Genomic DNA, 16,383 nt, shown 5'->3' with positions numbered 1-16,383 from the left:
TAGTCTCCCTTACACTATCAGACGAGTGATCCCACATTTAGGCATAGGCTGTATAAAATTTGCAAGGTCTTACATCTGAAACACTATCCACAAATATCAAACAATGGGATATGTAGGAACCTATTTTTTGTCCATAGAACTAGCGTATTGCACAACCACTCTAGAGATGTAAGACCCCCCCCCCTACACATACATTCATACAATAGGTGCCACACCAATCACCCATATCCTGCTAGGGTAGGAGATGGAGCATTCACATTGATGTTTGGCGCTCCATTTCTAGGAGGGGGACTAGGGTCGATGCTTCTAGTAACAAAAACGTATAATCCCCCGAGTTTTAATCCGCCATGGTAGGTATAGCTCAGACCAGACCTCCTCTCATCATATCTCCACCCACCCTTGGGAAACCTAGCTTCTTCCCCATGCTTCTTCTCACCCCTCAAGTCCTCGTACTAGTATAATTTTTTTGGGATGCATATCGGCTAAAATGTCTTCTACTTTAAAAAAATTTTAAATTTTGTCTTCTACTTCTTTCAATCTCATTCAGATGTGATTTTCTTGTAAAGTATGAGAATTCACAACCACACTCTGATGGTGCATTGTGCATTATGGAATTCATTCAAGGACGTGAAATGATGGGCTTTTTGCTTTTGGTTTTTAGGTGAGATGTATCAGCAATCATGTTACATTGTTGATTGTTGCCTTTACTCTCTTTATGCTAGACCCTCACCTAAACACATAGGTAACAAGAAATAGAGATTCAATACTTTTAACATGGAAAACAAGAAAACGGATAGAATATTTATAGCCGGATGAAAACCAAGACTAGAGTTTGTCAAAGATTCCTAGTGAGAAGAACACAATGTATCATTGGCAAAATAAATAAAAACGAGCTACCATTTGGACAAGACCACCAAAGATGATGCTTGTGTGAAACCAAAGTCCACTCACCACTTTAATTTTTATTTTTCCAACTTTCCATCTTTTGTGATGAACATATAACATTATCGTTGCCCCATCTAAGAAAGGCACTCCCTCGTGATGAGTCCATTAAATATGAGCTCTTGTATCTCCTTGTTGCTCGTGATAAGGACACCTACTATTCATGGTTGCCTATGAAATGACCTGTCGGGAAAAGTGGGTAATAATCAAACTCCACGGATGCAAATAGATATCCACAAAATTGAAATGAATGCATCATTGCGTGGAGGACATATGCGCAGAGAGAGCCGCTTCTTTGGTCATGACTACTGAACTATCTTTCCAAGTAAAACATGCTCCTGCAAACAGACACTTGTAGGTGCTCCCCCCCCCTCCTCTCTCTCTCTCTCTCTCTCTCTCTCTCTCTCTCTCTCTCTCTCTCTCTCTCTCTCTATCTCTCTCTCTCTCTCATGCAAATGGTTGCAATCGCTCAATTATCGCCTATTCTCTTGCCTTAGGTACCAACTCAATATGTAATATGTTACTACCCTCATCCAAAATCCACAATATGGGGGGACAAGGTCCATATATAATATGCATGGATTTCCCTAAAATTTTTCAAATATGCAAGGGAAAAATATATAAATTTCATGTCCCCCCTCCCACAAAATATAAGGTGTATACCTTGAAAAATATGCAAAATTTTAAGATTTGTACATATTTTTCATAAAATGTGAGGCCCAAGGGGGGGGTCTTTGGATGAGGGGGGGTAAAACAAAAAATACACTAAAATATGAAAACCCATCTCCTTTCAAATTAATGTACCTTTTTCATGTGTTACCCAAATTTCAAGATGTAAAGACATATTTAAAGGTCTTTTAGTGTAGAACACAACCACATTAATTTGAATAATTTCTACTCATGGCATATTGTTAAATTCATCTCATACTCATGATTTTGATAGGTTTTCTTACTAAAGGAAGTTGGCGCCCTAGGTTCTCTTGCTTCATTGCTAGCCCTATGCACTGTTCACCTTATTGTGCCTTGTGTGCTGCAAAATTTTAAGATTTGTACATATTTTTCATAATATGTGAGGCCCAAGGGAGGGGTCTTTGGATGAGGGGGGGTAAAACAAAAAATACACTAAAATATGAAAACCCATCTCCTTTCAAATTAATATACCTTTTTCATGTGTTACCCAAATTTCAAGATGTAAAGACGTATTTGAAGGTCTTTTAGTATAGAGCACGACCACATTAATTTGAATACTTTCTACTCATGGCATATTGTTAAATTCATCTTATACTCAAGATTTGGATAGGTTTTCTTACTAAGGAAGTTGGCGCCCCAGGTTCTCTTGCTTCCTTGTTGGCCCTGTGCACTGTTCACCACCTTGTGCCTTGTGTGCTGCAAGATTTTAAGATTTGTACATATTTTTCATAATATGTGAGGCCCAAGAGGAGGGTCTTTGGATGAGAGGGGTAAAACAAAAAATACACTAAAATATGAAAACCCATCTCCTTTCAAATTAATGTAACTTTTTCATGTGTTACCCAAATTTCAAGATGTAAAGACAACAATCATAGAGTAGAATGTGATTACATTAATGTTGAATGAATGCTAAAAGTAAAGATGAAGCCCCTTATATACTTTTAGAAAGTAAAGATGAGCCCCTTATATACTTTTAGAAAATAAGGGCACCACCATTTCTTATGAGATATTACAATAGGCTTGCCATGTGGCAAGCCCACAATCAATACTAAAAATAGTACTAAATATTTGTACAAGAACAAAACTAAAGTAACTACAAATAGGGGAACCCTTTATTGGCTATCAGGACCCATTAACTAGCTATTTCCTATCTAGCTTTCACTACTATTACAATCCCTACCTACTTATAAAAAATTTGTCCTCAATGAGTACAACTGATATAATTGATTCAAAAGAAGATTGTATGGGTACTTTCTATCATGAGCAGAAAGACTTCAAATTCAGCTCAATAGATATGGAAACTCCTACCAAATGCTCTCAAGCTACCATGTGGAGTCCTCTGGTAACCCTTTCCAACTGATGCAGTACTCCAGCGAAACCTTATTTCTGAGGATTTGTCTCTGTAGCCCAATATCCTTTCTGATATGTACTCTATTTGCACTAATTCATCCAACTACAAGTTTTATCCCACATGCTTCTTAAGCATGGATACATGGAATACATTCGAATATTGGTGGTAGAAGGCAATTTCAGCTAATAGGCTAGATCACTAACGCTTTTAAGAATTTTGTAGGGGTCCTAAAACCTATGGCATATCTATGTGTGTGCAATCTGAGATACACTCTCCCTCCCAAAATTCAAACCAAGCCTTCTTTTCTGATCAGTGTACTCCTTCATTCAAGATTGTTTATTGAGAAGATTATCTTTGGCCTGTTATGGAATGGCTTGCATTCTGTCCACTTCATCCTAAGTATGTTGATTAAGAAGGATTTCATCTCTAATTGTAGAAGGTGATTGAACTTGGCATCGATACAAAGAGACATGCCAATAGAAGTGTGCTTAGTAGAGTTATAAAAAAATTCTACCCACTACAACCATTTATCCCAAGACTTTTGTGTCTCAAAGAAAAATTGTGTCAAGTACTCTTCTGGGCTGTGGTAGGTGCCAAGTTTGTTCCTATTTCTTAGAAAAGCTCCTTCCAAGTTTGATAGTAGCCTTGTATAGCCAAAGTACAATAGATGTTCACCTCATGGGTGAGGTCATTAAATACTTGGCCAAGTCTCCACCGTGGATTGACTATGACTCATCAAATTTAGATCCACACACATACATGTTCACATACACATCATGTGTCCCATAGCTCTATCCTAATGACATCAATTTGCCCAATAGAGGTAGCATTTTCTAAGAGGTACAAAGTATCAAGGATGTACACCAAAATTGGTGGACCGAAAATTCGCATCAAGTGTATCCGAAATTTGTGATCCCAAAATTCAAAGTCGAGAAAATTGATATCAAAACAAATGAACCAAATTTGGAAGGACATGATCTTGAAGCTGGAACAAGTATATCTTGAACCCAAAATAGGTAGGTCTAAGAACTAGCGAACTAGAATGGGTGACTCGGATCTGAAAATTTGAACAAGCAAGCATAGGACTCTGACGGAACCAAAATAAGAGAATTTAGAGTGGGAATGTGAAAACGGAATCCAAGTTAGTTGCTCATGTAAGTTTATTGGAAGAGAAACTCAAGAAGCACATCAGGACCCCAAAACCATGCACACAAAAAAGATAGCAATCTAACATTATCAAAGTTATCCTACATACATTAAAAAAAGCAAGCATGCAATAATGCTTGATCCATAACATAAAGAATACACCAATTCGTGAGATGGAAAGGATGAAGCCACTCTCCACTCCAAAGCAAGGGAAACAAGGGGAAATGATGAAATAGGACTCCTTACAGCTCTATAGCTCTCCATCTCTATGAACCCAAGCTCACATTTCAGAATGTAGAGAAGACAGAAAACATGAACGTGAAGATCACACCATGACAATTCAAAACCCAAGCACGTGAGCCCTAGCTTAGAAGCAAGAGCGAGTGAACCCAAGATAAATCCATAGAATACATGACATTTGTTGTACCATAACTGAACGAGAAGTACGATACAATATACTAATTAAAGCTAGTAGAAATTTTATTGTGTATATGGGCAGGAGTGAGCCATTGTGCTCATCACCATGTCCTTTCAATTTTCAATCTAACCCAAGGTCGATTTGCAATTTCTAGTGCACATGACACACGCCTACTCATGCGCGTATGTGCGTATGCACGCTACGTAACATAACTGAAGCACATCCTGCCCAAGGTTGTTCCAAGAGACTATCTGCCGCAATCCTTGCCTACTCACAGCCATTAATTAAAACAAATTTCAGTGACACAACAAACTCATACAGCCAGTACTAACGAGTATCAATGTCATAGATCCATGCCATGCAAAGGCTCTACAAGGTCAATGAGCACGAAGCAATTACTTAGCTACCACTAGTATGAATCAGGTCCTTTTGCCCCTGCCAAACACCTTTACCAGTTTCTAGTAACCTTGATCAAGCTGAACAATCTAAACTTCATTCTAACTCCTATTAAGGTCCTTTGGCCATGCCATTAAGTAGAACATTGTTGTTGACAAGGCAGCAACTATCTTGTTCAAGTTTAGCAATTTGCAAGAAGAACTGGTATGAAGGCTACTTATTCTTACTACAGGCCTAAACATCCAGAATAGTACACATAATCTTTAATGTGTTGGCTATTCACGCCTAAGCAACGACATAACTTTGTTGAGGTTTGATAATATGAAGAATGAACTTGCACAGGGCATTTAATCTATAACCTTATATGGGCCGACGCCGCCAGTAAATACCTAAACAAAACCTTTTTCCATTTGCCTCTGCTGCATACATGACATCTAAAACCCTCTCGAACAAACCGTGTACCAGAGTCCACGCTTCAGCATTGCTCTTTCTGTTGCACGCACATTAGATGGTATTGATACAAAGTACAATGCTAATAAGGCATCTGCATTCAAAATATAGTTTTACTGTATGATTACATCGATTCCTGTATAAATGTTGACTTTTGCTAACAGGTAAAATTTTGCCTGTTTTACATGGATTACTAACACAGGCAAAATGTGCAAGACAAATTCTGTATTACAGAACTCATTGAACATTTGTTCATATTCAGTTGCACAACTGCATATGCACGTCCAAGTGATAAATCTGGGCTCCTCGAAATTAAAAGACTCCACAGTTTCTGCCTTTGTTCAGAATCTCCAGGTATAGGACAGAACAAATAATATCCAAACTTCATCAGGAATAGCACATCACAGAAATCTCCATCAATTTCTGTTAAGTTTTCAGCTTTTCATTCACAAAAACAGGTGACCTTAAGAAAGGCAAAGACTCAATTCATAGACAGCACCTCTACCAATACATTTAAGATTCAGAAGTAAAGTTCAAATTCAGTCACCTGCAAATATTAGTTGAGGAAACAATAAGACAGATAAAATGATTCCAAGATCTTTTTAATTTCAGGCATGCATGTGGCGTGGGTACAAAATTCGAAATGATTTTCACAAACATTCTGTAGAAGGCAGATGTGAGTGTGTCCAATTTCTAGCAGGAACAGCATTATTTCATTTATGAAAGTGGCCTTAAGAACAAGAAACCGCATATCAAAGGCATCTCTATGACAAGATACATTTTTCAGCAATAACATCCTCCAGACAGAAGTGGGTAGCTGAAAGCTAAAACATCTTGAGACCTGATGAAAGAATCCCGCTGAATTTCCTCATGAAAAAGCATACCAGAAAATTGGCCAACTATCCAGGAAATGACATTTATTTTGGCTACTAAAAATCACCCTCGTCTTCCTCTGCAATATGCTTTGCTAGTTCCTGTTCCTGTTGCTGCCGCTCACGCCGCTTTTCTGCACTTTCAAGCTCCTTCTTGTGAGCATTTGGTGGAAAACGAAGAGCTCTGACCGCTTCATTGTGAGTGTTGAGACAGAATGCAATCCGAGTGTGAAATGCAAGCTGAGGCTCATTGGATGAGTAGATATCACCAGTCTCTTTAGATTGCATCCATCCGTTTGCATGATCTATACAAGCTTCTATTCCACCATCTCGTATGGCCTTGGCCACAATGCTTTCGGCGTCTGCTACTGCCGTTGCAGAATTTAACCTGAGCTTGGCTGCCACATCAGCAAGAGAAATGCATGAATAGGAGATGCTGATATTTCTCAGGCCAGTTCTGATCACATTGTGCCGCAAGCGTACAATCAAATTGTGAGTCCGGTCAGCATGAAATGTGCTGGAATTTTTATCCGCAACCGTGCGGAAGAGTTCAAGATCTCCAATGCGGACAGCCTGCATATATAAAATCAATTGTTTGCTCAAAAGGTAAAACAATATTCCCAAAAGTGGAGATTTTTTTTTTAATGATTTTTATACCCTCATGTATACAGATGGTTCACGCAGCAAACCAACCAAATCAAGTATCTTAACAGAAAAAAAGAAGCGCACAACATCCTTTTCTCATTTGTCCAATAAACGCATATGTTGTCGTCACACAGGCGCACAAGCATGCATCCATTCCCATCTACCTAGATGCATCCATTCCTGTCGCCTGAATACATCGCCCCACAGAGATACACATACATACCTACACCTACACCTACACACATACATAATATATGTATGTTTGTATGTATCTATCTATACATGTGTGCACATGTGTATAAGTATGTACAATTGTATCTATGTAGGTAGATTAGGTAGATATGTTCATAGGTATGTGCGTACATGCCTGCATCCATATGTACATACTAATATATATGTACACATACATACGTACTTAAGATAGATAAGTAATAGATAGACAGGTATGTATGTATCTATATATGTATGTAGATAGGTAGGTATGTGCATGCATGTGTCTGTGCGTGTATTTGGGGGGGGGGGGGGGAGAGTGAGAGACAGAGACAGACAGAGAGTCGCACGTGCACTCACGCGTAGATAGATAGATCGATCTGCATGCCTGTGTGTATGACCTTACCATGTATCACTAACACATTTAAAACTTACATTTGTTAGCTCGAAGTATGGCTTAAGAGCTTTCTTCATGCCAGGCTGCATAAATGTTGTCCGTTCAGGAATCTCTCCCAACAGAAGGCGCACAATGGCAGCCCATTTATTGCATTGGATGCGAAAACCTCTTGCCTTCACAGGAGCTTTACGAGCCGCTTGTAGGAGGCTTTCCTTGGCATCTGTGTATTCAAGCTGTATGGTGCGAATTCTTCCCAAGTAATACAGGTAACGACAGAGCTGTAAAATACACCTTTAACTAAGATATATGCAAGACGTGTCTCACGAATAAAAGTAGACAAAGCAGAGAATGTTTAGATGCTCCAAATTAGAGACCTGCTGATTAGAATGAGACTCTAGTCGCTGTGTCTTGGAACGCAGCTTTTCTGCCTGGTCATACAGGTTATACTGCAAGTAGTTTCTCAGCAAAAGATTTAGCAGAGTTTCCTGTGCACAGAAAAAAAAGTCCCAACTCTGTCAAGCTCCTTTTGATAAATAAACCAAGCGGAAGTTAACCCTATCACAATTTAAATAAGCTAAGGACACAAGTATGTCGATTAGTTTTCATACCTGGCCCAGCTCATCACGACGCAAGGTAGCAGTCCGATGTAGTGCAAGCAAGGTGCTGAAGACACCAAGGAGATAATTTAGAAAAGTTACCCTCAGTCAGTGATACTGTTTCGAGGCGTTATGAAAGAAGATTCTTACCCCCTTATCTCAACAAGAGAGTTAGTCAACTCATAGCTATAAGAGTAATAGAAGTACAGCCTTGCAGCAATGACGTCAACTGTCCTACGATTAAGGCTCTTTAACCGGTTCATTGCAGCAGAAGAGCACGTTTTGGCCTGCCTCAATGAAAAAACCATGTCAGATGCCCCAATAAAAGTCTCCATTTTCTAAGCCTTAAAAAATTTAACGCACCGACAAAAAATAAAACTTACTTCTTTGTACTGCTTCTGATCAATTAAGAAGACTAGTACTAGCAGGTAACTTAATACTTCTAGTTCAGGAAGCGAAGAATGCTTGTATGAGGTAGCTGGAAAAGCTGTTGCTGGACTGTCAGTTTCCATATCTTTTTCATCATCCTGCACAATAAAGGCTTAAGTCAAGCTGCTGCAGACACTTCCTTCCAAACCCATAGGCCTCTTCAACATTAAACTTACCTGAATACAGCAGCTGAGAAGTGCAAAAGGACTATATTCTAAACAGAGACGACATTTGCAAGTGTACGTTTAACTTTCATGAGACAAGGATGTATGAGAGAGAGAGAGAGAGAGAGAGATTCTCAGGTGGAAATATTGCTGATGGCTTCAGCTCTTGAGTCCCCTTCTCACTACCTCTCTTCCCCAATCCCTTAACCCTCGCCAGCCTTGCCCTCCTCTCCAACACTCCACTTCTATTCCCTCCTCTCCTGCTCCTTCTGGAGAACCCGAACAACCTCCCATCAGCCCATCTTGGAGACATTAAGCAGAACCAAGTCCCAACAGAGGATGGATGCAACTGGATTACCAGGCCTGATCTCTAAGTATGGCCACTTGCCATAGATGCCCATTGCAGAGTGCAGAGAAACCTAGATACATTGAGGCTCCATCAACTTTGGTCCTGATTGCAGAGCCTTCGCCAGCCACAGATGCCCTTAAATTCTTGCTCCAACCTGCATCTCCCCCTCCTCCAGCTCCCCAAAGCCACCCCAGAAAGTCTAGAGTTTTGTCCAGAACACAACCCCCCCCCCCCCCCCCCCCCGGAACCCATTGACTGCTTATTATGTCAACCATAATGGAAGTATGCCGTTAGCAAGGGCATCACATTCTGAAGCTAAATTTTAGCCTAGGAGGTCTAAGACAAGTCCTTAGGTGATATGTAAACCTTCATACGACTAAAATACATCCAACCTTACAAATTAATTTTTTGTAAAATGAGCACAAGAACAAAGGAGAGAGAAAAAGAGCCAAAGGAAGAGCAAAAGGTAGAGCTTGGTAAGCAAAGCTACCATTATGTTCTCATCAGTATCCAAGAATAAGCTGCCAACTCGGTTTGGAAAGTTTTCAGAAGCTCTTGGATAAACCCAGTGCTTATTAAGCTATAAAATCTTTGGGGTTATCCTTAAATGGACCAAGGGACTTGGAGAGAGAATCCATAGAAGCAAATGGACTTAAAAGAGGGCATGGCCACACCTAAGGTTAGTGCCAACAAAGGCTGCCGCTGAAACCGGCTTCAATAATTTAAAGGGCAGTAAAACTAAAAAGTAACTAGTCAACACTGTTACATTAACAATTCAGCAAAAGTATAGCTGGCAGATTGGGAGCTAGAGTGCCCCTACACCAAGACAAAGGCACGCCCCTTTCGGTATTTCTTTAATTAAGTGAGAGGCCTAGAATTCCAGGCTACATAAAGGATACATTCCTTCCTACAACTGGGGCATTCCACATCCCAGTGGGCATCTGCATACCCTGCATAGCCTTTACTGTTCACCGCTCTCACTAAACCTAGCAATAAGCATCCATCTCTATTCCAGATTGACTGCACTCATCCTGGAACTGTTACTAGCAGCCCACTCAGCCACTCAGTTCCCCACAGCTGTCCCTAGTGCCCCATTAGTCATCCATCTGCTCAAAGCAGAGAAAGAAAGCATACAAGAGCTTTCTCCACTGACCAAGATTGCCATGACCAATAGTCTCTCACCCTATGGGTCGCACATATCCTGATACATCAACTTGTTTCCCATAAGAGAACTGGCATCACAACACAACAAACACTATGGTAGTCACACCTATACCATCCCTCTCGGGGTTCCAGGGATACTTCCCATTCCAAGCATGGATTCCCGACCCTTGCCTACTCAGCAACGAGGCTGTACCAAAGATGCCCTCTGCCTAGCAACCACTTCCTGTATATACACTGTCTCTTGGGCAAACCATAGAATAACCACTACTGAAATTGTCCTCCATCAAGCAGAGCAAAAAAGCATCCACTTCAGCTCCAAAAGGCTTACTCTCAGCCTAGGTTTGTTGCTAGTAACCAATGCGTGGTCACAAAACCTCCATAGCTGACCCAAGTGTCCACTTAGCCATTCACATACTCTAGAGCAAAGGGGAGAAAGCATAAACAAGGTCCATAACCAAGGACACTTGACAGAGACAGGCTTCCATCTGGAAGTTCTTCTACACAACAAGAGCAAATAAATGCTTAACCAGTTCCTTGCGAAATCATCATTAATTGCGACTATTCGGGCATAATCGTACACACTCAATCATTCAAGGGCCTGTCAGTTTCCGTACACTGGTCCCCATACAGTATCCCATGCATAGGCCGTTAGCCTTCCATACAGCCTCTCGACTTAATCTGTACGAGGACCATACCCTGCTGTCCGTACTATGGTGAACTGTACACCAACAGCGTACACATGAGATAGGCAATCTGTACACAGCGTGCAAGCCTCCGTATCAGAGTGGCACCATAGCTTCCCCATTTCACCTTCATCCTGGGCCCTTCCACAACGTAGGGCATTGCCATAGCCAACACCAACACAATCTTTCACGCAGAGGACCAGAGCAAGCAGACAACAATTATTTGCAAGACAGCCCAGCGACCTGCACGCAAGACAAAGAGCCTCGACTCTGGCACTGGTGCTCTCCCCGTTTCCCTTTCACCTTCATTTCTGTATTCCAGCAGATAGCAGCACCAATGTCAGCCACAGCAGCTAGTCAAATATTTCAGCAGACAGATCGGAAGGGCAACTGGGTATTCTCGTCCTGCTCATGATAGACATGCACGGAAGTGAACGATGGGCACCCCTGACCAAATACCGAACCGAGCATCAACCTAGTAGGTATTAAGGCTTCAAGCGAGCCAAGCAGCAGGCAGTCATCGGATTGCTTACGCTGCCATTGAGCCGGAACTCATGTGATTATGGAGTTTCATGATAATGATCGTGGCAAGAGGGATTACCACCCACATGACCCCGGAGGTGCCAAAACACCCAAGGCACAAGCATATATTACATTTCCTTTTGACCCTGGTGGTATGCATGACGACGTATGTCCTCTTTACAGCAGGGGGCCCATCACCTGCAATTTTGAGGACAAAATTATTACTTTAAAGGAGGGATGGTTGTAATGCAGCCCAAAAGTGGGTCAAGTTAGTGGCGGTTCGATAATTAGTATTTTGACATGGACTTGGTAACAGCCATGGAGCAGGGTGTTTGCAAAGGGTCGAAAGGGCTAAGGTGGTACTATATAAGTACCATCCTCTCATATACAAGGATACTTTTTGATGTGACATCTAATCCTATCTACTTCCCCTCCTTCCTGCTACCTACTCTCTCTCTCTCTCTCTCTCTCTCTCTCTCTCTCTCTCTCTCTCTCTCCTCCCCTTCTACTCCCTTCTTCCTCTCTCTCCCTAGCTTATGCTATTCTATCCCCCTTCCTCTAAATCTGCCCCTACCCCCCTTTTCCTACAGAACACAAGTGATTTTGAGAAATGGGCTTTTCACCATAAATACAAGGCATGTTCTCTACATATTCACAGCTCCAAAAATAGTTTTTTGGTGATGGAAAACCAAGTTTTGTAGTGAGATTTCCTTAAGATAGAATTTTCATTGATAGATTCTCATCAACTTGCATAAACTTATGCCTTGACAATTTCAAACTTTGAACAACCGTTCAGGCCTTACATCATTGTACATAGACAAAAGGAGATAGAGAACCTTTCTACGCCCTATGGAAGCTACACTCTAAAAGTTGAAGGATGTGATGTTGAAATGCATATCTACATGTTTAATCGTGATTGGAGCCCTGTTGAAATTTGCTCCCAATAGATCTTCAAGCAAGTTGCTTTTGCTTACTAGCTATGCCTGGCACCTTTTGTTTTACAAATTTTTTGTGTTAGCTCATTTTTTGTTTCTTTCACTTTCGTTTTCATTTTCATTGTAGAATTTTGGACTTTAGATTAACGAAAATCTGAATTTATATGACTGCATATATTGTAGTCTTACAAAGGTATGTATCCATTGTTGAAGTGCTTGATCATGCTATTGAGTGATTGCTTTAGTCAAGAGTAATCTTGTTGGTGTCAAAAGTCCTTGTGGGTTTCATCACTTTGTGAGCTGAAAACAATCAATGTGCATCATTGTCAATGATGAATGCCGATGCAAAGTGTTTTTCTTTACTTGCATGGTTATTTTTTGGGAGCCCCCAATTTTTTGCTCAGATACCATTATTGGAGCAATTATACACCTGCAAGGAAGTAGCTGCATCGATTTGCCTCCCAATGGGTATGGGCATCTTTTCTTGTCTCACACTTTGGGGAAGTCTTTGGAGATAGCTAGCTACCACCTTACACGTCCCATGCTGAATGTGCCCCTCTTCTAACTGTGGGAGTCCACACTCTAAGGTATCCCTTTAGGTCTATCTAGAATCTGACTGAGAATGTGCTAGAATTTCTCATCCGAGGACGTAACCCCCTCAAATAGGGAATATTGTCATTTAAACACAAGGCCAAACCCTGAATGCAAATATCTTACTCTTAACAACATAGGAGTCCCAAGCCCTCATAATCACTAGGATAGTCTTGTGAGTGTAGTAAGTATCCATGGGTTTTGTTGTAAAAAGGAATGAAAATATGGTAAAGGGGCAGCCTTGCCGAAGTGATCTAGAGTCCGAGAAAGCGTCCCTAGTGAGAAGTCCACTATAAGTCTTCCTGAAGTCAAAAGCCATGGGATACTTGGATTGATGGTGTGTTGAATATGTGATCTCTAAACATGTGAAGATGACATCCATGTTATAGTGTTTCTTAAGCAGACTTGTTTGCCTATTAAGTTTGGAGGAGAGGGCAAAGGCGAGGGCTCAAGATCTTAGCTAAGATTTGGTTTGGTATTTGCCACTATTGAATATGTTGTTGGTCTTTGCCCTCGGGGATGAGGTAAATCCAATCGCGGGACAAACACCTTGGCATTGCTATTTGTTCAAGGTTCTCTAGAAAGGCAATTTGAAGAGACGGACTATGCCCTAAAAATATCAAAACAAGTGAAAGAGGGATAGAATAGCATAAGGGAGGGAGAGAGAGGAAGAAGGGCGCAGAAGGGGAGGGGGGAGAGAGAGAGAGAGAGAGAGAGAGAGAGAGAGAGAGAGAGAGAGAGAGAGAGAGAGAGTAGGCAACAGGCAGCAAGGAGGGGAAGTAGATAGGATAGATGAGGACGAAGATCTTTGTATAACTAGCTTCCATGTCCATCATCCTAGCTAATGCTTACCAAGCTTATCTGACAACTCTCAGTCAAAACTTGCCATTTCCACAACAGTCCTACCCTTCCCATTGCTAAGGTCACCAATGAGGCTAAGGAGCCAGAAATATGTAAGCTACAAGGGCTTTGAAACTGAAGAGGACAAAACTGAAGCACCCTGAGTGTGACAGCAAAATCAAAATGACAAACAAGATTAGCAGCTAGCCAGTTCACCACAATGGATACTGAAAATCCAACTTTTTTGAAACGTCTTCACTGAACCAGGTAAAAGAAGGTAACCCTGAGCGTTGAAAGACTTAGAGATACATTAGACTATACTTATCTCAGAGCATAAAGCCCCACAGCAGACTGCGCAAATTACAATATGAACTCTCGCGGGCATAGATTGATGGGATGAATAATAATTTCTGGTGCACTCTGCAGTATACAGAAACCTTCATCTTGCATGGAGAAAACATCCGGTGGCCTCCAAAGTTCCAATCAATGCACCTAAAGAAAGTGTCCGCATCATCCAATAGAACCACTATTCCACAGTGCAATAAAACCCGTCTCTCTTCCAGTTAGCATGTTCCTCAAGAATCGATTCATAGCTCTTTGCAATAACTCGTTAGCCCTGACACAAAGGATACGATTCTGTTCAAGAAAAAACCCGCGCTTGCCTAAAAACTTATACATTTAATGAAAGTAACGATCCCCTGAAAAGCCAGGCTTTGTTGTATCCTTCCCCACCTAGCGTTCATGTAGATACCTACATTTTGGAGACACCGTATTCTCTCTGCATTAAAATTTGTCATTTGGCATTCTACTGAAGGCGGTGGACCTACCCGGTTATATACGTCTTCTCAGAACCGGCAGAAGAAACACTGCAGGCTTCTTGTAGTACTGACGATCATCGATCCAGTTTGACTGGTGGGTTGACCTAGAAAGCTAATTGAACAAGATCACGCTCTTTTAAAGATTGCAGGGCAAGACCTAATTGTAGCCCTTTAACACTCACTGTTCGTTCACAGGCGTCAAATTCCAGCAAAAGAATGTAAACCTTTTTTGTGCGATAGCAAGCTTAGCATCATATGGCCAGGATATAATTTCCAACCTTCATCACATAGGGCAACAACCGTGACAACGTATCCGACCCGACAGGAAGCACATGTTTGAGAAACGCAGCGACGATGGAACCTTTGAGCCGTCGCCTCAAAGAAAACATTTGACGCAGAGCGCGGCCGATGAGCCGCATCTCCTTGGTGGCAACTCCGCGTTCGACAAGGGAAGCGACGCTCTTCAAGTCTGAGAAGCAAAAAGCCAAAACGGAGGGAATGAGGGGAGCTGTTCAAAAGACCGAGGAAGCAGCGATCAAAGGGCAAAGCGAAAGAGAATATTACGCTGAAGAAGAGGGGGAGGAGGGGGAGGGGAGGGCTCTGGCAGATCTGGGGGAGCTGTGGAGTCCTTCATGACAACATCCTCTGTGGTGATGACGGCCATGGAAGCTCCGGGGAGGAGGAGGGAGCTGCTGAGAACCAAGAAAAAAAAGGCTTTGTCTAAATGAGGTAGAAGAACTCTCCTTTTGCTTTTATTTACAGTGTTCCTTTGTTTGGAAAAGAGAAGATTAATAGTCCCAAGCAAAGACACATGAAAGAAAATCTCTCTCTCACGCTAAGTACTCTTCCCAAGATCCCTTGCCTAACACCTCAGCTCTACCAACGCATCTCCTTCCATTGATTCCCAGGACGCTGCGCTTCTCAGCTCCCACCCTTGGTCGACAATCTAGCAGAGTCATTCTTCTCACCTTTAGAGTGTGTGATTGGTGTATGCCTCGGCCTCTTATCTGAAACCTCCTACCGACACAAAAACCTGGAACCCTAAAAGTTCAACCTTGCTAGGCTCAGCGTTGCATTACTAGTAGTAACGTCTAAAAGGAGTGGGCATCTCATTAAGTTGGCCTTGCATATTAACTCCTATGTTCCTCCTTATTTAACCCTCTCTGCGAGAGAGAGAGAGAGAGAGAGAGAGAGACTCTTGCTATCGCTTAAAGGGCTCACATTATGGGAAGGAGCAAGCCATGTGGTATAGACTTGCTTGTCTTAGGGTTCCCACCTACCCATCAAGTTGTGTTGGTGAGCTTAGCATAAGTAGTCTACAAAGGGACTTTCATGTTAGATTAATCATTTCCATGTTACAAGGTACATTATAATCTTACAGCTAGAATGGCCATTATAACCTTAAAATTACATTAGTTATTTTAAAGAAAGACTTTTCAAACTTTGTATAGTTTTGAGTTGATCTTTACTGTCAAAATTATGTATCATTGCATCTTTACGTTTTTTGCATGTTTTATTAAGGAGAGTTAAGTTTACAAAACAAGCCACAAGCCACAAGCCACAAAGGCATTTAACATAACTACCATCACATCTCAATGGGTGTGTGCATTTTGTTGCCAACCTTAGCTACTTGCTCTCCTTCATTGTCAATGGGAATACATACTAAGTAATTCAGACATATAAAAGGCTTCGATCATGCTACAATGCAAGGATTTCTCTCGTACAAGTTTACCTTCCCTTCATCTAAACAAAGGCAACATCGTGAATCTTATACC

The 16,383-nt window shown here is 41.4% G+C and overlaps 1 protein-coding gene across 1 annotated transcript; it reads right to left on the bottom strand.

Annotated features, from left to right (window-relative positions):
• Positions 1-6,066: 6,066 nt before the first annotated feature.
• LOC147905323 (putative 26S proteasome non-ATPase regulatory subunit 3) lies at positions 6,067-15,374 on the bottom strand. The gene is made up of 8 exons (XM_087400449.1): positions 15,173-15,374; positions 14,887-15,077; positions 8,497-8,640; positions 8,264-8,400; positions 8,126-8,180; positions 7,892-8,002; positions 7,556-7,795; positions 6,067-6,838 (listed from the first exon to the last, which is right to left on the bottom strand). The coding sequence occupies exons 1-8, from the start codon at positions 15,270-15,272 to the stop codon at positions 6,323-6,325; spliced, it is 1,494 nt and encodes a 497-aa protein (XP_087256575.1). The 5' UTR covers positions 15,273-15,374; the 3' UTR covers positions 6,067-6,322.
• Positions 15,375-16,383: the final 1,009 nt, after the last annotated feature.

The sequence above is a fragment of the Dipteris shenzhenensis genome, chromosome 1 (assembly GCF_047967505.1).
Source record: "Dipteris shenzhenensis isolate YYH24624 ecotype China chromosome 1, Dip_SZ_1.0, whole genome shotgun sequence".
Lineage (NCBI taxonomy): Eukaryota > Viridiplantae > Streptophyta > Polypodiopsida > Gleicheniales > Dipteridaceae > Dipteris > Dipteris shenzhenensis.
Note: the sequence above shows the minus strand (reverse complement) of the source record. Positions and strands in the feature narration are given on the sequence as shown.